This window comes from Cynocephalus volans, chromosome 2 (assembly GCF_027409185.1).
Source record: "Cynocephalus volans isolate mCynVol1 chromosome 2, mCynVol1.pri, whole genome shotgun sequence".
Taxonomy (NCBI): Eukaryota; Metazoa; Chordata; class Mammalia; order Dermoptera; family Cynocephalidae; genus Cynocephalus; species Cynocephalus volans.
In genome coordinates, this window is record NC_084461.1 from 51,491,220 (window position 1) to 51,512,963 (window position 21,744).

Consider the following 21,744-nt stretch of genomic DNA (forward strand, 5'->3'; position numbering starts at 1 on the left):
GGTATGATTAGTTTACAAAAAACTGCACATATTTAATGTGTACAACTTAAGTTTAGAGTTAAGTATAAACCCATGAAACCATCTCCATAGTCTGTGTCATAAACCTATCTGTCACCTCCAAATGTTTCCTCCCATCCTCTTATTTATTGTTTGTGTGTACGTGTGTGTGTGTAAGATAGGAAAACTTAATATAAGATCTACTCTGTCAGCAGATTTTTAAGTACAGTCATGCATTGCTTATCATGGGGATCCATTCTGAGAAATGCATTGTTAGGCAATTTTGTTGTGTTAACATAATAGAGTGCACTTACGCAAATACAGATGGTATAGCCTACTGTACACTTAGGCTGTATGGTATAGCCATTATAGTCTTATGGGACCACTGTCATATGCAGTTCATCACTGACTGAAATGTTCTTATGTGGCACAGGGCTGTATATAATACATTATTGTTAACTGTAAGCACAGTAGATCTCTAGGATTTATTCATCTCGTATAACAAACTTTGTACTCTTTGACTAATACCTTTCCATTTTTCCCTCCCCACTACCCCAGCAACTACCATCCCACCCTGCTTCTATGAGTTTGACTGTTTTAAATTCATCAAATAAGTGTTATGATGTAGCATTTGTCCTTTTATGTCTGGCTTATTTCTCTTAGCATAATGTCCTCCAGGTTCATCCATGTTGTTGAAAATGAAAAGATTTCCTTCTTTTTAAAGGTTGAATAATATTCCACTGTGTACATGTACCACATTTTCTTTATCCATTCATCTATTGATGGACACTTAGGTTGCTTTCATGTCTTGGCTATTGTGAATAACGCTGCAGTGAACATGGGAGTATAGATATCTCTTTGAGATCCTGATTTCAATTCCTTTGGACATATATGGCCAGAAATAGGATTGCTTAATCATTTGGTAGTTATATTCTTAATTATTTGAGGAACCTCCGTACTGTTTTCCATGATGGCTGCACCAGTTTACATTCCCACCAACAGTGTACAGGTTTCCATTTTCTCCACATCTGTGCCAATATTTGTTGTCTTTTTATTATTGTTATTATTATAGCCATCCTCATAGGTATGAGGTGATATCTCTTTGTGGTTTTTATTTGTCTATTCAGTTCCTTTGCCCATTTTAAAAACCAGGTTATTTGTTTTTTTGCTATTGAATTGTAGGAGTTGAAGTTTGGTGTAATCCCATTTGTGATATCTATTCTAACATTTAGGAAATATTGATGACATTTCAGATTTTTTTCCAGCAGATGGCAGCGTTGTTTCAAACAATTATAGGTTGACAGGTGTGGTTTTTTTTCTTTAAATTGATTTGAAGGAGTAATCTTTTCTCTGAAATAATTGTATATATTTTTTTCCTTCAAATAAACCTTGCACTACTGTTTTATAGACTAACTTTTAAATCGAAGATTTTAAAATGATAATATGGATTAGTCAGTAATGCACAGTGATGTAAGTGGCAATTTTATTTTGAAGAATTAACCACAAAATTTAAAAATCATACATATAATTTTTCCAGTAGTAAGTAACAATATGTCTTGAGTTGTCAGAGATTCCCATAATATAATCATTACTATAGACATCATCAAATTAATAGAATATCCTAAAACATTTTAAAGATTTTAGCTAAAACACACTTTCTGTTTAGAGATATCTGTAAATAGTTTAACTTTCTTTAAAATACTTTGTTGATTATAAAATAATAAAGACTTTATATAGGTCATCTTAGAGTTGTCTGAAGGTTGGATCTTTAATTTTCTGATCTTCATTTTAAAGTTTCATTTCTTAATTATGGTTTTGTTGGATATTATTTCTATGGCTTACTGAATTCTGTTAGTTTGTATGCATACGTGTGCATGTACTTAAATACTTGATTGTGTTTTGGTGAATGGAAAAAATGAACATTTTCCCAGTAGTCCTTGGTTGCCTTTCTGTCTCATACAAATATAACCACATCTGTGTCATACTTTCAACCAGACAAAAACAGGAGGATGAAATGTGTTCACAGTCACACATGTCAGTCCTTTATGCTGTCTTTAAAATAAATTTAAGTAACCTTAATCTCAAATTCTTATTTTCTCTCCCAGGGAAATATGGGGCTTCTGAGCAGAAATGCAATTAATAATGGATGAATGAAAGCTACATTATCTCTTTCTATATGAGGCTAAAAATATTTCATGTAAGAGAAAAAGAGTTACTTGCCCTCTTTTGCCCTGATGGTTTCATAATTGCTTTATATTAAAAATAGTAATGTCAATAACAGCAATAATGATAATTAGCATTTATTAAATACTGTGTATTAGGCGCTATTCCTAGCTTTTGTCATGATTCGCCATATTTGCAGGAGAATTAAACAAATGATGCAAAATAATATGTCTGGTGTTCATTTGTCAAGTCACTTAATGATGAAACCCAATTTGTATTTGCGCAGACCTCAGTTTCTCTGTCAGTGTAAATCAAATTAAACTATTACTTTTCTTACCCTGTCACTTTTCAAAGTACTACTTAGTTTAGCAATTCATTTCTGCTTCTGTCTGAAAGTTTGCTAAGTGTAAGTTACTCTGCAAGAGTTACAAAAATAAGTTGACATACTTGCTTTTGAGAGTTCCCAATTGAGAAATAATACCTTAACACTAAGAAGGCTATTTCTTTGCTTTTATCTTTATTGCCTTTGACATGACTTGTACCTCCATCTTGTGGTCCAAGCAACAAATCACACCCTTTGTCAGAGATTCTAATTAAGCCTTTTTCCCCCTCAGCTGAATATACCATATAAAATTATTTATTTTCTGTTTTGTTTATTAAAAACATAACTCTTCAAACATACATCAGTTCAGCTTTCCTCTGAAATTCAGGGCTTTGCTCTGAACATCATCTTGTCTATCATTTGTTTTCTGTCTTGCCTTCTTCACTGTCCCGTCACTCTCAAAGAAGACAAAAGGAGGTGAAAAGGGACCAGTTAAAGCAATTTGTTTAAGAATTAAGTGTTATTTAAAAAGTTACTATGCTGGTGGTGGTGATGGATGGTGGTGGTGGCGATGATGGTGTATGAGAGAGAAGAAAAGTTTGATTGGCCCTTTATGTTGAAAAATGAAACCTAAAATCTTCAACAAAATTTACTATATAATTGCAACTTAAGCTAATATGAGGGCTCTTCAAAAAGTTCATGGAAAGATTCATATTATCTTTTAATTACATTTTTCCATGAACTTTTTGAAGTACCCTTGTATTAGCTAATTATTAGAAGTAAGAAAGAATCAAGAACTCACTTTTCTCCCAGCTCTGATTGGAATTTGACAAATAAAAATTATATATATCTATGATGTTCAATGTGATATTTTGATATATGTATATATTGTAAAATGATTACCACAATTAAGCTAATTTACATGTTACCTCACATAATTATCTTTCTTTATGGCAAACAAGTACTGATTTTTTTACATAGGTTTTCTGACAATTATGATAGCACACAATATGACATCTTTCATTTCATGTTTGTCACTTAATGGGACTAAGAAAAGGGTCCTTTTTACAAAATTTGAGGGCATCATCAAATTTTCTGAGGACTTTTATTAATCTTTGATTTACTCTGTTATCCTTTGAATCACCTTTCATGTTCTAATTCTTTTTGGCCTAACTATCTTAGCCACCTTATTAATTTTCTTGTGATTCTATATTGCTTTTATAGATATCATGGAATTTTATCTTTTGGAAAGTTTGCAGTTTCACTTTTCATTCAACTTATGCTAAATTTATAAACATTAGAAAATTGGAGAGACTGACTTATAAACAAAGAGATTGCCTGGAAGAATAGGTAGGGATTCTAATATTGAATAGATGTTTAAATGTGGATGTTTAAATATCATAAGCTATATATAAGTATTTTTATTGCTTTCCTACATGTATTGGGAACTTCAATTACTCTGTTACTGTATACAGTCAGTGAGGAACTTCTAGACTTAGATACCTCTGTAATTTGCCTTCCCCTTACTGGCAAGATTACTTGGATGACAACAAAAGCACAGCCAACAAAAGCAAACACAGACAAGTGGGATTATATCAAACAAAAACTTCTGCACAGCAAAGGAAACAATCAACGGAGTGAAGATACAATCTACAGAATGAGAGAAAATATTTGCAAACCATATATCTAATAAGGGGTTAATGCCCTAAATATATAAGGAATTCCAACAATTCAAGAGCAAAATAACAGTCTAATTTAAAAAATGGGCAAAGGACCTATATAGACATTTCTCAGAAGAAGACATATATAACCAATGAGTATATGAAAAAATGTTCAACATTACTAATTATCAGAGAAATGCAAATTAAAGGCACAATGAGATATCATGTCACACCAGTTAGAATGGCTATTATCGAAAAGACAAAAAATAGGTGTTGGCAAGAATGTGGAGTAGAGGGAAACTTCTCACACTACTGGTGGGAATGTAAATTAGTACAGACCTTATGGAAAACAGTATGGAGGTTCCTCTAAAAATTAAAAATAGAACCACTATATGATCCAGCAATCCCACTACTGGGTATATCCAAAGATAATGAAATCAGTATATTGAAGAGATATCTACACTCCCATGTTCACTGCAGGGGGAAAGAGCAAATTAACAGTAAGGAAACCTGAAAGACACCAAATTAATCAACAATCAAAGTTAACATGACCATTAATGAAACAAATCAATATGTCCCTCCTGATATGATGACTGAGAGAAATATATCACTTCTGTGGTATTCCTGCAAAACAAAAAAAAAATGTATAAACTAAACCTAACCATGAGAACACATCAGACAAAACCAAACTGAGAGACAGTGTACATGAATGTCTGTAGCTTTGAATCTTGATGGCTGGGTATAAAATCCTTGTCTTATACTTTTGTTTGTTTTGGGGTTTTTTTGAGTAGTTTATTGTTGCTTTGCTTTGTATGTTGTTGAGAAATTTGCCACCATAATTTTTGTTTGGCTTTGTAAATTATACAGTATTTTTGTTTGGAGGCCTTACTCATTTTTTCTTTATTTTTGAAGTCTCATAGTTTCAGTAGAATACTAAAACTTGAAATATTCTAAGTCATTTTTCCCAGGAATATGGCAAACTCTTTTAATATGTAGATTCATGTCTTCTTTTATTTTCAGAAAGTTTTCTTGGATTATAGTTTTAAATATTAGTTCCATGTTTTGTTTTTCTTCCTACATACATATGTTGTTTCTTCTTTGCCTATTTGTGATGCTTTCTTAAATGCCCCTTATTAAATTTTCCTTTGAATATATTCTTCTTGGGTGTCTTATAATTTATTCTTCATTTGTGAGATAATTTTTCTTTTTCTTCCATTTCTTTCCTGAGTTTAGTCAATTCTTTTTTGTTGTCTATTTGTTCTTGTTGTTTGGGGTCCATTTCTTTTCTCGATTTTTGAATTTTTGATTCAAAGTGGATTTTCATATCCCAAAATGTTTGTTTGAGAATATTTAATTCAGTTTGGAGTATTGTGTTATGGTTTTCTTCTGCTTCATGTGTTTTTTGGGCAAAGGGCTCATCAGGCAAGATGGTCTTCTTTCCCTTTTTTACTTTGGTTGTTATAGGAGCTTTTTATAGTTGTAGTATGCTTTTGTTATTTTATGGAGTTTGGGTGGCTTACACATTTCCTAGTTTGAGTGTATACTTTTCTGTCATATAATGACGTATGGTTTCTTTAGATAGATGGTTTTTGTTGTGTGTGATGGGTGGGGTTGTGTGTTGTCTGATTTTTTTTTTTTGACTCCCTTTTCTTGTGTAACTTCCCTTTACTATCTTCCCTTTAGTTCTTTTTCCCTTAACCACTCATTGTTCAAAGGATGTCTTTTTCTTCTTTTTTGCTTCTTTCCCAGAACTGATGATTCTGAAGTCTGTCCAGTTATATCACATGCACTTTTTTAAGTACCTTTTTTTTAAGTGCTCTAGTTTTCCGAGGTTCTTTTTCAATACTTTTTACACACAGAGTGGACTTCTTCTTTCCAGTGGTAATTTTAGATCAGTCTCAAGCCTGCTGCTAGTATTCTCTTCTCTTTTCTGAGAAGTTTTTCAGTTTTCCTTGGAATGTCCTTGTTTTCATGAAGGATTGTGGCTGGAGCAAGAAAGGTAGTTTACTGGGATTTGTGTTTATTTTTCTATTTGCAGATAATTTGAAGTTTGTCATTTAGTTATATTGAGGGCCTGGGGTTTCTTTAGTTTTATTGTTTTTGTATGTGTGTATGTATGTATAACTTATTTTTCCAACGGTGTTGTATTGGGATATTACAATTTATGTGGCCACTATTACTAGGCTTGCTGTTGTTATTTTGAAGTAGGAGGTGTGCAAAAGACAGGATTTAAGGATGATTCTAAGGATTTCTACCTAAGCAATTGTAAGGATAGAATTGTATCAACTGAAATGGGAAATGCTGCCAGAGGAGCAAGATTGAAGAGATAAGATGAGTTCTTAAGCCTTAGGTTGTGTTTGAGATTTCAGTTATACATCTAAAAAGAGATATTCAGGGCTGAGCCTGTGGCGCACTTGGGAGAGTGCGGCGCTTGGGAGCGTGGCGACGTTCCCGCTGCGGGTTCGGATCCTATATAGGAATGGCCGGTGCACTCACTGGCTGAGTGCCGGTCATGAAAAAGACAAAAAAAAAAAAAAAAGAGAGATATTCAGAAGGCAATTGAATAAATAAGCCTGGCATTTAGGAGAGAAGTCTGATATGGAAATATAAATTTGTGAGTTATTGACAATTAGATGGTATTTAAAAATCTTGGAACTGAATGAGATCACTTAGAGTTAGTACAGATAAGAGGACCAAACACTGAACACTGGAGTACTTCTACATTAAATGGTTGGGGATATGAGGAAGAATCAGCAAGGGAGACTAAGGAATGACCCATGAAGTTTGAGGAAAACTAGGAGAGTCAGGTGCTTTGAAAGCCAAATAATCTTTTTTAAGGAGAAGGGAGGGATAACTTTTTCAAGTGCTACTGATAGTTCAAGTAAGCTGAACACTTTGAATTGAGAATTGGATTTAGCAACATGAATGTCATTGACATTGATAAGAGCAGTTGGTTGAATTAAATTATAATTAGTGATGCAATATTTTTAAGTTAGTTGCTAATTTGTATTCCTTAGTATAGAAGCAGAATGAAGATTGCCCAAGCAGACTGGTCTGTGGCCTCCACTTGTTTTTTGCTAAGCTTTGATCTAATTTTGTATATTGGGTTTCCATATAATATTTTGGTTGGGATTGGTAGTTAAAGGATTCTGTTACTAACTAAATAAATGCTAACAGTTTTTAAACCACCAATAAAGAACTTTTCAAAGAAGACATTACTAAATATAATTTTAAAAACATTTTTATTAAATGGAAATGTTTTGTTTTAACATAGTTTCTATTATTTTAATATCAAATGGAGTAGACTTTTATTAGAATTTTTATGCTTTTTAAGCTTCTCTTAATGTAAAGTCAAAGATTTTCTGGGATTGTACGTATGGCTTCAGGCTCATTCATTTCTTTAAATTCTTCGGACTCTTCTAAGCTAAAGTTCAGGTATTATAATCTTTCTATCCTCAGCTCTTATGATGATGCCTAACTTACAGTAGATATTTTGTTAGTGTTTGTTAAATTGAAGGAGATGGGCCCCACAGGGGTAAACTTTGGCTTACCTTTTCTCATTTTCTTTCTTGCAGTGCTTTTGCTGCCCTTTCTTAAGTAGTAGAAGAATACAGAAAAAAGTAGTCCCTTTGAGGTGTAATAGCCTCTGAGATGGTTTCGCTTTAAACCTAAAACATTCCTTGTCATTTTACATCTAAAATTTGATTTTCTTTTTCTTTTTTTTTTTAAAAGATGACCAGTAAGGGGATCTCAACCCTTGGCTTGGTGTTGTCAACACCACGCTCAGCCAGTGAGCAAACCGGCCATCCCTATATAGGATCCGAACCCATGGCCTTGGTGTTATCAGCACCGCACTCTACCGAGTGAGCCACGGGCCGGCCTTTTCTTTTTCTTTATAAGATATTTCTGAACTCTCCATTTTTGCATTTGAAATGAACCTACATTTAGTGACTGTTCCCAGCAATGACTTTTTTTTTTTTTTTTTTTTTTTTTTTTAAGGAATCAGACATGTCATTGTATGCCTATGTGGTTTCTAGGGAGGCAGATGGTATAATAGGAGAAATGGACAGTCCATCAAAACTAGCTCCACTTCTGTCACTTTCATTCATCTCTTTAATAAATGGTTATCAAATATCTTCATTAAAAGTAAAATTATGAGCCATTGAAAAGATGTTAAATGTAGAAATGGGATATTTAAATTTTATGTACACTTTTAAATAACATCAAAGCTAGAACAATACAAAATACTTTATATCTATGGTAAAATTATGCAAATACAGGAAATATACCTTTATTAAAGACTTTCTTATGTAATTGTATTTTATTAATGACATGAATTATGGAATAACAGAATACAAATGATGTTTGAGATACATCATTAGTAGGCATTCATTTCACTTGTATTTTCTGTATGTTCTGATGTGCTGTCTCCCTCAAGTCTTCTTTTGACCACTCAGCCATCTGTACCAAAGACAAGTGGTTGCTAATGAGACAAGTAACACTCATCTCTAAATCCATTTTTAATAGAGACACTGTATATTTTTCCTTCATGACTTACATAGATATTCCTCCTCCCCCCACATCTTAAATTCATTTGCTTGATCTTTGTTTTCTACATGAGAGCATTGATTTTGCATTTGTTGTTTTTCCATAGAGCAGAATTTTTAAAAAATCTAGCATAATTTACATTAAAAAGTATTTTAACTTAAGTATGTTTCTACTTTGATTTTATTATTTCAGAAACTATATAACCACCTTGAAGAAAAAAGATAAAGAAATCATTGAGTCTTTTAGAATTTTAATCTTGTGTATCTGTGTGTATGTGTATGCATGTGTAACTTCAAGACACTATTATTTACTCCCAGATACAGATTGTCAATGCAGGGCCTTTTTTAAAAAAATTGACATGTATTGATTATACATATTTATGGGGTGCAGAGTTACATTTCAATACATGTATATAATGTGTGATGATCCAATCAGGGTAATTAGCATATTCATCATTGCAAAAATTTATCATTTCTTAGTGATGAGAGCATTTGAGCTACTCTCTTCTGGCCAAATGAGAACATACAATAAATTGTTGTTAATTATAGATGCCTAGCATTGCTATAGACCACTAGAACTTTTCTGTTGTGTCTAGCTGATTTTAGTATCCATTAACCCACCTCTCTCTGTCCACCCTCCTCTCTCCTCTTCCCAGCCTCTACTAACCACAATTTTACCTTCTACTTCTATAAACTCAACTTTTTTTTTCTTTAGCTCCTACATCTGAGTGAGAATGTGTGGTATTTATCTTTCTATGCCTGACTTATTTCACTTACATAATGTCTTCCAGGCTCATCTATGTTGCTACAAATGACAGGATTTCATTCTTTTTCATGCCTGAGTAGTATTCCAGTATATCACATTTTCTTCATCCAGTCTTCCTTCGATGGACATTTAGGTTGGTTCCATATCTTGGCTGTTGTGAATAGAGCTGTGATAAGCATGGGGGTGCAAATATCTCCTTGGTATGCTAATTTTCTTTCCTTTGGATAAGTATCCTGCAGTGGGATTGCTGGATCCCGCTGAAAGTAGTTCTACTTTCAGTTTTTTGAGACTTCTTCATACTGCTTTCTGTAATGGCTGTGCTAATTTACATTCCCACCAACAGTGTATAAGAGTTTCCTTTTCTCCACATCCTCACCAGCATTTGTTATTTTTTATCTTTTTGATAATAGCCATTCTAACTGGAGTGAGATGATATCTCATGGTGGTTTTGATTTGCATTTCCCCTGAGGGTTAGTGATAACTGAGCATTTTTCTATATGCCTGTTGGCCATTTGTATGTCTTCTTTTGAGAAGTGTCTTTTCAGGTCATTTGCCCATTTTAAAATCAGTTTATTTGGGGTTTTTTTGCTATTGAGTTATATTCCTTGTATGTTCTGGATATTAATCACTTGTTGGATGAATAGTTTGAAAATATTTTTTCCCATTCTGCTGGTTGTCTCTTTGCTCTGTTGATTATTTCCTTTGCTGTGCAGAAGCGTTTTAGACTAATGTAATCCCATTTGTCTATTTTTGCTTTTGTTGCCTGTGCTTTAGAAGTCTTTTCCATAAAATTTTTGCCCAGATCAATGTCTTGAAGTGCTTCCCCTATGTTCTCTTCCAGTAGTTTTATAGTTTCAGGTCTGACATTTAAGTCTTTTATACATTTTGAGTTGATTTTGGTATTGGTGAGAGATAGGGGTCTAGTTTCTTTCTTCTGCATGTAAATATCCAGTTTTCTCAGCACCATTTACTGAAGAGGCTGTCCTTTCCCCAGTGTATGTTCTTGGCTCTTTTGTCAAAAATCAGTTGGCTGTATATACATGGATTTGTTTCTGGGTTCTGTATTCTGTTTTATTGGTCAGTGTGTCTGTTTTTATGCCAGTACTATGCTATTTTGATTACTATAGCTTTGTAGTGTATTTTGAAGTCAGGTAATATAATGCCTACAGCTTTGCCCTTTTTGCTCAGGATTGCTTTGGCTCTTCTGAGTCTTTTGGGGTTCCGTATGAATTTTAAAATTTTTTTTTTCTATTTCTACAAAGAATATCATGGGTATTTTGATAGGGATTGCATTGAATGTATAGATCACTTTGACTACTATGATTATTTTGACGATATTAATTCTTCCAAGTCATGAACATGGGATGTCTTTCAATTTTTTTGTGTCTTCTTTAATTTCTTTCATCAGTATTTTATACATTTCATTTTAGAGATCTTTTGCCTCCTTGGTTAAATTTATTCCTAGATATTTTATTTTTTTGGTAGCTATTCTAAATGGGATTGCTTTCTTGATTTCTTTTTCAGCTAGTTTGTTGTTGGTATATGGAAATGATAATGATTTTTGTATGTTGATTTTGTATCTTTCCACTTTACTGAATTCATTTATTCTAAGAATTTTTTGGTGGAGTCTTTAGGTTTTTCAGTATATAAGATTATATTGTCAATTCAAGGCCTTTTGAATGGGTGCTTTTATCTATTTATAAATGAGATTGTGACTAGCCCAAATCTCCGAAGAACTCAGGCTACATTTTCCCTGTATAGTTGAACAAAAATGATCTTTAAAGTGATTTTGTAGTATGCTGCTTTTTATTAGTGCTTAAAACAAAATAAATACTTTTTTCTTATACCAACTGAAACTTTTTTAGTGCCATGATTAACTTTTGTATATACATGTGTTCACCATATGTCTGCTACATTTACAATTTTTTGTCTTTTTTTTAAATAATCTGTTTATCAGAATCAAATCAAGCTTTATAGATAGTTCACAAACTGTGAAAAGAGCAAGGTTTTATAATGGAAGCAATGACATATACCAAAAATAGTAGCCCAAATATTGTGTTATAACTGTGGCACATGATTATCAACAAAGTTTGGCGGTTGCAGTATAGTCCGTTTTGTAACTCATAAAAAAGTCTGCCTCACCCTGTTGTGCAATATTCCTATAACTGTGTATGACTTTACTAAGATGTTTTCATTAGGCAGTATGTCCAAATGAGGAAAATAACTGAAACATTGAAAATATCGTAAAGACAGAAGAAAGGAAAATGGATCAAAACCATTGTCAGAGGGCCGAGCCCGTGGCGCACTCGGTAGCGTGCTGCGCTAGGAGCGCGGCGACGCTCCCGCCGCGGGTTCGGATCCTATAAAGGAATGACTGGTGCACTCACTGGCTGAGTGCTGGTCACGAGAGGGAAAAAAAAAAAAAAACCAAAAAACCATTGTCAGAATTTAGTTTCCTATATAATGGTTTATGTAGCTCAAATTGGGTATGATAATAAAAATTTTTTAAAAAAGAGAGAGAGAATAAAAAAACAAAAAACCCAAATTGGATATGATGTAAGGCTGCTAACATTGGAATTAAAAAACTTAATTGAGCTCTGTTTGTATAACTGATTCGTAAACTGGAAGGTAAGTCTTGATAATACTTTGATATATTAGATTTTAGTTAGTAACTAAAAGGATTATGCACAATTATTTGCAACTAACAAAATCTTATTTTTTTTTCTTTTTTGAATTATTTTAAGGACAATCATTTTACATTCATTAACAAATAAAATCTTTTCAGGATCTCCCTTTCCATTCTTACCTTTACTGTGCTTGGATTCCTTCCCTCGTATTTTTTATTTATATACTTACGTTGGAACCAAAATATTCAAATGTGCAAAATAGCTGCCTGTAAATGGGGTATTAACATCTTGAAGAAAGGCTTATCCTCCTGAATTTTGGTTCTTTGGCCACCTGCCAAGTGTCCTACTAAATTATTGGTGATTAAGTTCTTAATGTGCCTCTTAGCCAAATAGTGGCACCAACTTATGTCTTGTCTTTTTGAGGGATAGAAAATACAAATTTTTAAATGCTAGGAGTCTCAGAAAATGAGTCTGGGTCAGGTTTGGAGCCACCAAAATTAAATTTGTAGCTACTGTTTAAATTGTCTAAAAGCTAATATATTCAGGAACATTTTGGGCTACTGTAAACTTGAATGATAAATAAATTAACCAACAAATCTAGATCTTTAATTTTAATATGGGTCATTATAATTGGTAACCGTTGACAGTGTCCTTTGAGAAACTGATACTGAAGGACCAAAAATTTTAATGATTGCTTTTTTTTTCTTTCTAGTATGTATTATTATGGAGGACTATTTTTAAGTGAAATTTGTTTTCTGAAAATTGTAAAATAAGTTACATGAAAACTCCAACTAAATTATTTTAGCAATAAAAATTATTGCAGTTTTGAAATTATAGTAGCTTCATGATCTTTAAAAATGTTATTTTTCTTTAAATATGTGGAATAGGCTTATAAAATTTCATTTGTTCTCAACATGCTGAAAACACATTTTCGTCCTATGAATAGGCATGAATGTTAGAATCAGAGATTTACTGAACAAGGGCTTTGGCTATTAATGAGTAAACCATAAAAATATAGATGTTAATGTCATGTGCTCCCTCCAAAGTGAAAGATATTGTGACTCAACCCTAAACTCTGTGATCATCCTTTCTCTCTGCAAACATCCCCCCAAATTTTCTCTCCTTTCAATAGTATTTCACACAATAGGTAATACCTTTCTCTGGCTTCTTTCCCAAGCACGACCTAATTGTGTAAAATTCTGTACCAAACTTTCGTATGTCCTTTTATTTATTTTTACTAGATAATTTGTTAAGATTAGACTTTTCAGTATAGGAGAGGCATTGTATTCTAAGATTTATGATTTAAAATTTTGAGTACTTGAGGACACCAGACCAGCTCATATTTTCAGTATACTATGAAGAGGAAGCCACTTAACATGATAGAGGAGGTGGAATTGGAGGCTTTGAGGCTTCATGCTTCTAGTGTAGATTGTATGTATTTAAATCCTAGTGGACCAATGATATTGAGTGGAAATAATGGCATGTTACCCCAGATGGTTAAGGAGCGTAAAGAGTCTCAAATATATTTTCCACAGAGCAGTTTCCCCACTAGATATTAATGTAGATTGACAAGATAATTTTTTAAAATGCAAATACCCCTCTGGAGGAGTAAAGCTATCATTAATTTTCACTGTAGTCTGGATTCCTTTAATCATTAAGGATAACAATATCAAATTAATGAGGGGTTAAGTTTGGGAGTTGTTTTACAAGGTTAAGAAGAGAGGAGGTCTTCCTCTCTCTTACTTGTGAGGCTTACCGGGAAGACGTTTGGGAAAGGAAGTAGAATGGTCAAAGGTAGACTTTGCAGTTTTGTTCAGAGTCCTGGTGGCATGTCCCTGAAAATCACCTTTCTCTTTGACAGATACATTCTTCTATATGTCCTTGCACTTCCTCTGGCCCCACCCCAGACCTACTGCATCAGAATCTTCATTTTAACAAGATCCATTGGTGATTCACATGCACGTTAAAGTTTGAGAAGCACTACTGCGACAGATCTTAGTTAAGTAATTGTGTTTAGTTTAGAAAGCAGCCCTTGTACCCCCCCCCCCCCCCCCCCCCCCGCCATCCCTTTATGTTGATCTTCTCAGTCCAGGCTGCTTACTCCAGTCTTTTATTTTTCAGGTCATTGTTATGTATCCTTGGTACTCCCTGTTGAGAAACGGAGAAAGAAGAGATGTGCTAAGGAATATACCACCTAAGGAGGGTAACGGAATAAGTCAAATTTCCCACATATGACCCTCATTACCTATTTTATTTATCATGTGGTATATTTTCTTATGTACAGCTCTTTTGAAGATATTCACTGTGAACTCAGAGGGCCTCTCATATAAGTAGGTGGGATTATTAGATCCTAAAACATTCTGGGGTAGAGCTTGTACGTGGTAGTATTCTCATAGTATCCAATACTGGGTGTTACAAGGCTGTACTCTAACCAAGTGAGCTAACTAGCCAGCCCTCACTGGTGTTTTAAAGTATTTGCGAGGGCTGACAGTTTGCAGTCAGATGACTTTTCTGCTGCTGCTCTTAAGTGTTCTGCCTCTCTGGCTAATGTGGGAAAAGAAGCAGATTTTTAATATCTCATGAGTAAATTTCAAGCAGCATCTAATTCTAATGGTATCTTTGGCAGCAAAGAGGCTGCTTCCCTCCCTCCTAAGCATAAAAATGATGGATATTTCCATGATAATACTACACTTTAAAACTTATGACCCTCTGCCTACCTCTTAATATCATTGTATTGTGAGTTGAACATAAGTCCATTAATGGTGTTCATTGTTGAGAACAGTGGAAGGTTATGGGCTTGGTAGCTAAGGGCTAGTGAAGTTATGATTTTAGCTACTATATAATTAGAAAGAATAAACTAAAAAGGAAAAAAAAAATAATTCCTGTGTTTTTTGTAATATGAGGATTAAAACAAATAATTCCTATGACTTTTATTCCTTAAACCTATCTTGACAATCAATCTTGCAGGTAGCTTTAAAAACAGTTTGGGAACTAACATAAAATGATATCTTACCCCTTCACTTGTTTTTATTTGCCATTTCCATGTACTAGTTCCAAATTCATAAATCCAGAGAACATGAGTGTCATTTTCAGCAAACACACCAAGCATTCACACAACTTATAATAAAATTGGAGCTGTTGTACATTACTAGTGTGAGTATAAAATGGTGCCACAGCTGTGGAAAACAGTTTGGTGGTTCCTAATGAAGTTAAGAATAGAAATACTACATGAAACAGCAATTCCACTCCTTGGTATGTGTCCAAAAGAATTGAAACTGGTATTCAAACAAATGCCTATACGTGAATGTTTGTAGCTACACTGTTAACAGTCAAAAGGTAGGAACCATCCAAGTGTCCATTGACAGATGAATGAACAAAATGTGGAATATACATACAATGGAATATTATTTAGCCACAAAAAGGAATGAAGTACTGATTGATAAATGCTACAATGTGGATAAACCTGTGAACATATTATTCTAAGTGAAAGAAGCCAGACACAAAAAGTCACCTGTTGTGTGATTCCATTTATATGCAATATTTAGAATAGGTAAATCCACTGAGACAAAAAGCAGATTGTCAAGGCTATGGGAAAGGAGGAACATGGAGTGGCTGCTTAATCATCACAGGGCTTTCTCTTGGTGTGATAAAAATGTTTTGGAATTAAATAGAAGGAGTGGTTGTGAACATTGTGAATGTCCTAAATGCCACTGAATTGTACACTTTAAAATAGTGAATTTTATTTTATGTGAATTTCACCTCAGTTTTTTAAAAGAGAACTAGTTACACTACTACATAGGGATAATGCTGTCAATATATTAGAATCTTCAAATACAGTGCATTTTGGAAAATGTTTGTTATGGAGCCAGAGTACCTTATTCTGGAACTATTTAGAGAAAGTTCTCTAAAACATTATTTGTCCTATTATTTTGCTTTGTTATATAGTTTTGTTTTTGTTTTTCACCTTTTACAAATCAGAAAAGCCAACAATGTTTACAATTACAAATTGAGAGAATTTTCTTTTTTTTTCTGAAATTTGCATATGATTTTTGATGGGCAAAATAAAAAATGCTACAAGACAATATAATAAAAGAAAAAATTTAAATTGTTATAATTGATTGCCAAGGAGTACAATAAAGTCTTTGTAGTGTTGAGGGATCAATGTTTAACAGAGTTATGTAATTTGTCAGCATGGAAAATGTGTTAATCTTGTGCCCAGCAACAATGACGAACAAGGGAATTAAAAGAGCTTTAGTCTCTGGTGCTCCTTTTTTGATGGGCAATGAGTAGATTTAATGTTCATTTGCCACGTATAGTTTCATTAACAGCACTTCACCTTTTCTCTGCCCTATTGAAGTAAATCCAGCCTCCCATCAGACTTACAAGAGTTTCTGTGTGTACCATTCATTCAGAGGTTATCTTTAACACTTTCTAGATGATATTATCCATGCTAAGAAATACTTTACTTATAAATTATTTTATGTTTAATGTCAATAAATGGCATGTTATATTATATTTCATAAGAAAACATACAGATATCAAACTAAGAATATTAAGTATCTCTCTAATGACAATAAAATGAACCTAGAGTTGGACTTAGCCTGAAATGAAAACACACTGCTTTCTTCAGGCTAGTCCTTTTGGCCCTCTTTTTGCCCTTATTTAAGAATACCTGCTACCTGCCTTGTTGCCCTGTGGATTAGAAATTTTCACCTGGCTCCTTAGTGATGGTTCATCATCCTTCTTTGTTAGTCCCATGACCAGAAGCCACTGAAGACAGAGCACCTGGAATACATAGCATATTTTGTGAAATATCTTGTTTCAGGTTATCTATTACTAAAATCTGCACTCATGTTAATATAAGACTGATTCCAGAATGACAATGAGAGACACTGCTGAAAGAGAATGGGTAATAGAGTAGTTGGAAGCCATTGAGCGGCTTAAGTTTATTTGACAGAGCATTAGAATGAGGCAGAGGGACAAAGTATGATTTCTAGTTCACATCTTTGTCTTATTCTTCTATGAATCGTTACCATATTATACCGTGGCATTTTTCTAGCAACAGACTGTCTTTGGGCATCCAGCCACCACATGATACTATTCCTGAAGGTTCTATTCTTATTCTCCTTCCTTGGCAGAAACACCCCAGGGAGGGAGCCAACTTGAGTTCCCCTTTCCCAATTACCTTCTAACTATTTTTCCTATCCCACATCCCCAGCTATTTCCCTCAAGGCTTTTCTCTGTCTAATAAGTCCAGATGGGCCCAACCTCCTTATATTTTTACTTTTAGGTTATATTTGTCTTTCTATATCTATAATGAGCTCTTTCCTATTTCACATTTGCCTGTGTTTAAAAATGATTGCAAAAATGCAGAGAATGACTTCTCTGTGCAACTTTTATTTCTAAAGGGAATACCATTGTGAAGACTATACCAATATATACAGACTCGTAATTCATTGTGCCCATGTGTTACCTGCTCTTCATTAATATTTTTTAGGGTTACACTAAACATCTTTGTTTCACCTGTGCTGTTCTGATGGTCTTGTGAGACATAATTCAGTTGGTCTTTAAGATAGTGGGTCCTTTTTAAATATAGTTTGATTGGAAGTCCTGTTTGAGAAAGTATTCACTTTAAATGTTTAAGATCTCATTACATTGTGATGAATGAGAATAAATAAAAAGTCAGAATTTCTATTAACTGTAAAATCTTTTTATATTGGAGACAGACATTTTTCCTTTTGCTCCTTTCTCTTTTAGACACTAATATCAGGATTTGGCATCTCAGGCATCATCTATATCCCCTGATCAGACCTTAATGGTTACCTTAAATAACAGGAGTGTTGCTGGCCTAATGCCAATTGAGATTATACCTTAAAAACAAAACAAAATGACCAAATCTGTTTGGCTTCCTGCACTCTAAAATTAGTGTCATTATTTCCTTTGCAGCTGGACTTAATGAGTTGGGAGAGAGTAGAAAGGGTTGACAGGAGGACTGAGTGGAAGTGTAGGATGGTGTGAGCTGCGTGCATGGATCAGCTCCAGTAATGAGCAAGAGCTGGCCAGGAAAGCAGTGGGAAAGGACCAACCAGGACATTATTATCAGGAAGTGGAAATGGAACTTGAGTCAAAAGGAGTTGATCTCAATCTTATTTCTTTAGTTCACTGCTCGTAGGATTGTTTATTAACTTTAAATCACCAAATATGAGGTTATTCAAAAAGTTTGTGGAAAAAATGAATTAAAAATTAATACGAATCTTTCCATGAACTTTTTGAAACCCCTTATAGGTCTTCTAGTAGTTACCTATTCTGTAAGATAAAGAATGTAGTTTTATTGTTCATTTAAAATGTCACTCATTTCTCTGTCAGATCAAGCAAGCTCTAACTCCTTTGGGGTCTTAAGTAGTCATATTTTTTTCTTATTCTGATTAAGATTATGAAAATCCCCCAAATGTGATTTTATATTCCAGAATCTACCACATTTAAACCAATGTATGAGTTTAAGGGCATTGGAATCAGTATAATTTATGGTTCTTTTTTCCCTCTCAGCATGAATAACTTCAAATTCAGTGAAGTGTTGCTTTGGCTTTTCTTACCCAAATGGTATACTTATCTGATTCACTTCAATAGTTGCCTATTTTCCCTTTTAGAAATGTCTGTTCTCTCACCAGGAGACTAAAACATTGTGCAGATGTACAGTTGGATACAATGATGCCAATATAATATATGCACTGTTCAATAATTTATTTTGTATCTGGAGTGATGCATCTGTTTCCTTCTTGTGGGAGGGGGTTTGAGCTTCATTTCAATGTCATTTTAGGTACTGGTCCAATTCTTCCATCCAGTTAACCAAAAATGAAAATTTCCATCTGTTCAATTGCCATTCAGAGGAATGTTTTATCTCAGAAACACATTATGACAACTAAAATTGACAGCATAATCTGTCTGACTTTTTTTTCTTTTATTCCCTTTTTAGATTCTCTTGAGCTTTAACAAGAGAGGATTCTTTTTTATGGCTGCCTAAGATTATAGGACTTACTCTTTCTTCCCGTTAGTTACTGTAGACCAATAGAAAATGAATGGCTGTCCACTATTCACTGCTTTATTATATATTTTTTTCTGTCCATTAGTGACCCTACAGGAAACATACTTGTTAGCATGCTATTAACAGAACAATGCAAACATAGCATTCTCTTTCTATAATAGTAAATGTCTGCCAGTACTATTTGGCATTCCATTGAATGCACAGATTCTCTACAATTGACGTTTGGAAGGTACAGTTATAGGCTGATTTTTACTGATCATTCTGTACTTGGTAAAACTGGCTAAGGAGGCCTTTTGAATATACTGCCTCTAAAGTATTTTTTAATTCTTAACTTAGAAAACTAAGAATATTGTCTCAAATAAGTTTTCTTGCTGAAATGGCAGAAATATTTCTTTTTTATTACTACTAATGTTCCACCTTAAATTAACTAAAAAAAACAAAAAAACAAAAAACAACCTCTTTCTATGTATGAGCCAGGTGAAATTTTTAGGTGTAGTAAATAAAACAAAGTTCTATTTGTCAACTGAAGGGTTATATCCTTGGGGTAGCATGATCAGGATACAATAACTAATTTTTGTGACAGTCTCCTATGTATATAGTACAAGTAGCAATGCACTAAAATTCCGGCTTATGCTGAACCCCAGGAAAAAATTATTCTGGGTAGCTGGGTTTCTTTGAAACATCTGTACTTCTAATAAAACTCTTTGACACCTGTACTCTTTCTTGTCTTCTTGAAGAGATTATATGATGGTTTACTCTATATTAATGACCACCACTTACTTTTCTATCCTGTAACATATTTGTGCCTTTCTAGCTCTTTGAAGTATATTGGGCTGTTTGCACCTATATTATTTATCCTACATAGATGTGCTAAGTTCTGTGTCCTTATGTTTCATTGTTTCTCTTTTCCCATGCTATTGGCTTACAGATATCCCTTTTACCTTCCAATAGCAAACATGATTTCCTGTGGATTAAATCAGTGAGTTAGAGTACTATATTCTAATTATAATATTATGCTACCCCTTATAAAGGATAATATTGTAAATCTGAAATTGATGGCTTTTTTATGGTACAATAGTCAGATATGATGGGTAACCAACTGTAGACTACTCAATAAGTGGAGTATTTCAAAAGCTGCAGTTGTGAAATCCATTGGAATATCATATAAGGGAGTGAAAGAGCACTCTTGAGAATGTTAAACATTAGAACTGAAGGATTCCAGATCTGTCTTAGATAGTTTTTTAGCTGTAATAACATGAAAATATGCACATTTGTTTATTTTATGGGAGGGTGAGAAAATGTAAATCTACTTCATGTCTTGGGGATCTCACAGTCTGAGAAATTCCCCAGTTAAACTGTTATTGATATCTTATCTTCATTGGTGATGCCTTAATTTGTCATAGTCGACCCTTAAAACAGTTCTCTTGGGGAAATGTAGCTAGATAACATTTAAGACACAGTCACATCATTTAAAGGAGTGTGATTTATTGTAATTCCAGGACTAGATGTTTATATTTTAAAAGCATTTTAAGCTTCTCTCCTTAATCACCTAAGGAAGAAAAGGGTGGGAGGGAGAGAGAGTTGTGGGGAAAATCAGTCATATAATAAGAATAGGAACAAAATTGCTGTAAGAATTCAAAAGTTGTATGTCTGTTTCAGTGCTGGCGAAGACTTAAAAAACAGCAAACTAGGAATTTTTTAAAGGGAAAAAGGAGGAAAGTGGGATTGGGGAAGTATTCTAAAAAGACAGAATGGTGTAAATTGGTTCTATATCTACATGTGCTCACATGCTGTTTTTAATTGTCATTCCAGTATCTGAGAATTTAAAGTATGAAATCTAAAATATTATTTTATTCAGTAAGCATATATTGATAACTTACTTTAGACAAAGCAATGTGCTAGGTGATGTGGAGGATACAAACATGTCAGATCCAACCCTGTCGTCACATAGTCAACAGACCTTAGGAGTGGAGCCAATCAGAACTGGGTTTGAATTGTTGCTCAGCCACCCAGTGATTCTGTGATTCATTCACAAATATTTATTGAACACCTACTATGAGCCAGGTATTATTCTACGTGCTAAGATACTTTGGTAAACAAGATTTAAATGTCTCATGACATTTTCATTTTAGAAGAGGGAGATGGACAATAAACAAATAAATACATAAACAGTATACTATCAGTGATAAGTGTTATGAAGAAATGAACGGGGTGTGTGAGAAACAAGACAGGGAGAGGGACATGTGGATTTTGCTTTGTATTAAATGATCAGAAAAGCCTCTAAAGCAAGAATGGTTTTCTGTTCCTGGAACAGGAAGAAGGCTTGCAGCTGGACTCTAGAGAGCAAAGAGGAGAGTAATATGAAATGAGATCAGAAGTCATCTGAGGCCAGATCAAATAGAGATCATTGATTATGATAACAAGTTTGGTTTTTATTCTAAATATATTTGGAAGCTATTGAAAGATTTTAAGCAGGGTTATTAACATGATCTTTTTTCCCTTTCAGCCTTTTAATTTTTTAAAAATAGCCTTTTTGTCTTGTTTGTTTTATAAAATTTGGTGTCCATAATGGAAATGGAGCGTGAGTTAAGCCATTTGACATTTTGTTTAATCTGGAAA

At 33.7% G+C, this 21,744-nt stretch overlaps 1 protein-coding gene across 3 annotated transcripts in view; it reads left to right on the forward strand.

The window, feature by feature from the left end:
* NDUFAF2 (NADH:ubiquinone oxidoreductase complex assembly factor 2) overlaps positions 1-21,744 on the forward strand; it is a 175,037-nt gene that overhangs the window by 10,928 nt on the left and 142,365 nt on the right. The window contains exons 2-3 of one of the 3 annotated variants that reach the window (XM_063086406.1): positions 13,945-14,081; positions 14,205-14,286. The exons of the other annotated variants lie outside the window; for them this stretch is intronic. Coding sequence (XP_062942476.1) covers positions 14,214-14,286 — 73 coding nt within the window. The 5' untranslated portion in view covers positions 13,945-14,081; positions 14,205-14,213. The remainder of the gene's footprint in view (positions 1-13,944; positions 14,082-14,204; positions 14,287-21,744) is intronic. 3 annotated transcript variants of the gene reach the window in all.